Below are 1,855 nucleotides of genomic sequence, written 5' to 3' on the forward strand. Positions count from 1 at the left end.
TGAGACTGCGTGGGAGAAAACTGTCTCCATAAACCTTGTAAGAAGTGAAAAAGAGTAACAAACCACCTCTGGTGGGGATTATGATCATTACTTGTACTTGGTCCCACAAGGGAGTTCATGTGTTTCATTTCACAACATTTAGTACTCAAAGGACGACCTGCACCAGCCGTCACTGTGTTTATGAACAAAAAAGAGATTTCTACTGTCAACACCAAAAACGTCTATTAACCATTCTGTGTTGTAGATGGGGGTTATCAGGGGGACTTACCTGGCTCTGGAGCACATGAACAAGTTGACTGGAGGTCGGGGAGGGGTCATCGTCAACACTGCATCCATGGCAGGTAAAGCCCACCATGTACTGCAGATGTGTTTGTTTTTATAAATAATAAGAAAACAGCATTATTTCAATACATTAAGAAAAATGGCACAGAGACATTTTTTTTGCATATTCTAAGGAGCTTACACACCATGCACTGATTAAAATCACTGATTTTGTAAACCTACCTGAAACACCACTGGATTCCTCTCACTATCATCAGACATATTGATCCAAAATTTACAGAAGACTGTGATAAAATCAAGAATGCCTCACTGGATTCAACCATGTTTTATAAATAAACATTATTATTTGGAAGGGCGTACAGGCAATTCTAGTTATAATTTTAATCATCTGTGCTCGTGTTTGTAGAAAGTCAAAACTAGCAAATTATTCACAATACTATTTATCCAGTCTTGTGAATCAGTCGGGCCATGTTTGTGTCTCAGTTATTAGCTGCTTTTGCACATAAATCCTGAGGAATTGTACAAAAAAAGTCAGATTGAAAAAACTACACACAACCAATAACATGAATAATCAACATCTAAGAGGAACCAATGGTAAGATCACAGCACATAAATGGGAAATGCTACCAGGTCTCAACATTGTTGCAACCTAATATTGACTTGTAAAACCTACATCCTACAGGTCTCGGCCCTCTACTAAGCTGTCCTGTCTATACAGCCACCAAGCACGGGGTGATCGGCTTCACTCGAGCCATGGCGGTAAGGAAGGTTTTATTATGATGAAAGCCAAAGAGATAAAGAAACTAGTTTAGTGTAATAAAAGCACTATATTTAAACAGAGACACATGGTTTTTTCCTTTTAGTGCTTGTATAATATGTTTACATGTGCCTCTGAACAGTTGAAGCTTAATTGTGTGTATGTGTGTGTCTGTTACTAGTCTGCCTCTACTGCATCAGGCTATGGTATACGGGTCAACGCCGTTTGCCCAGTTTTTGTTCAAACTGACCTCTTCTCTACCATTCCTTCCAATCTGGGGCCCTACTCCCACCTGGCTGATGAAACCCAACAAGTAATAGAAAAGTTTAGGGTTTTAAGGTAAGTCTAATGCTCACAACATTTTGCTCTATGCTCAATTAAATCTTAAATCTCTGTTTGTTCTGCAGCAGGTTAACCTTAGGTGCTGACTGTCATTTTTAGACCCTTTGTTGACATCATGTTGAAGTACATTATCATGACACACACGTATGATACTGTGTAAATGCATATTCACTGAGGTGTTTTTTATTGCAGTGCGTCTGAGGTAGCAGACTGCCTCCTCGAGCTGGTGACAGATGAGACAAAGAATGGAGAGGCCGTCCTGGTGTTACCACAAGGAAGGAAATACATGACTTTTCCCTCATTGATCCAGTAGCTCTTGGCAATGACAAACCACAACACCGTCATACAGAACAAACCTGTATTGTTTCTCAGTGCAAAATAAGGACCAGTGTGTAAGATTTATGGGTATATTGGCAGAAATGGAATATAATATTCATAAGCATGTTTTCATTCACCTGAAAAGAATCGTTTTCT

The 1,855-nt window shown here is 39.4% G+C and overlaps 1 protein-coding gene across 1 annotated transcript in view; it reads left to right on the top strand.

Moving 5' to 3' along the window:
• Positions 1–1,825, top strand: part of LOC123963501 (15-hydroxyprostaglandin dehydrogenase [NAD(+)]-like) — a 3,797-nt gene extending 1,972 nt beyond the window's left edge. Inside the window, exons 5-7 of the mRNA XM_046040404.1 lie at positions 965–1,041; positions 1,221–1,378; positions 1,574–1,825. Coding sequence (XP_045896360.1) covers positions 965–1,041; positions 1,221–1,378; positions 1,574–1,694 — 356 coding nt within the window. The 3' untranslated portion in view covers positions 1,695–1,825. The remainder of the gene's footprint in view (positions 1–964; positions 1,042–1,220; positions 1,379–1,573) is intronic.
• The last annotated feature ends 30 nt before the right edge of the window (positions 1,826–1,855 follow it).

Source organism: Micropterus dolomieu, linkage group LG23, assembly GCF_021292245.1.
Source record: "Micropterus dolomieu isolate WLL.071019.BEF.003 ecotype Adirondacks linkage group LG23, ASM2129224v1, whole genome shotgun sequence".
NCBI lineage: Eukaryota > Metazoa > Chordata > Actinopteri > Centrarchiformes > Centrarchidae > Micropterus > Micropterus dolomieu.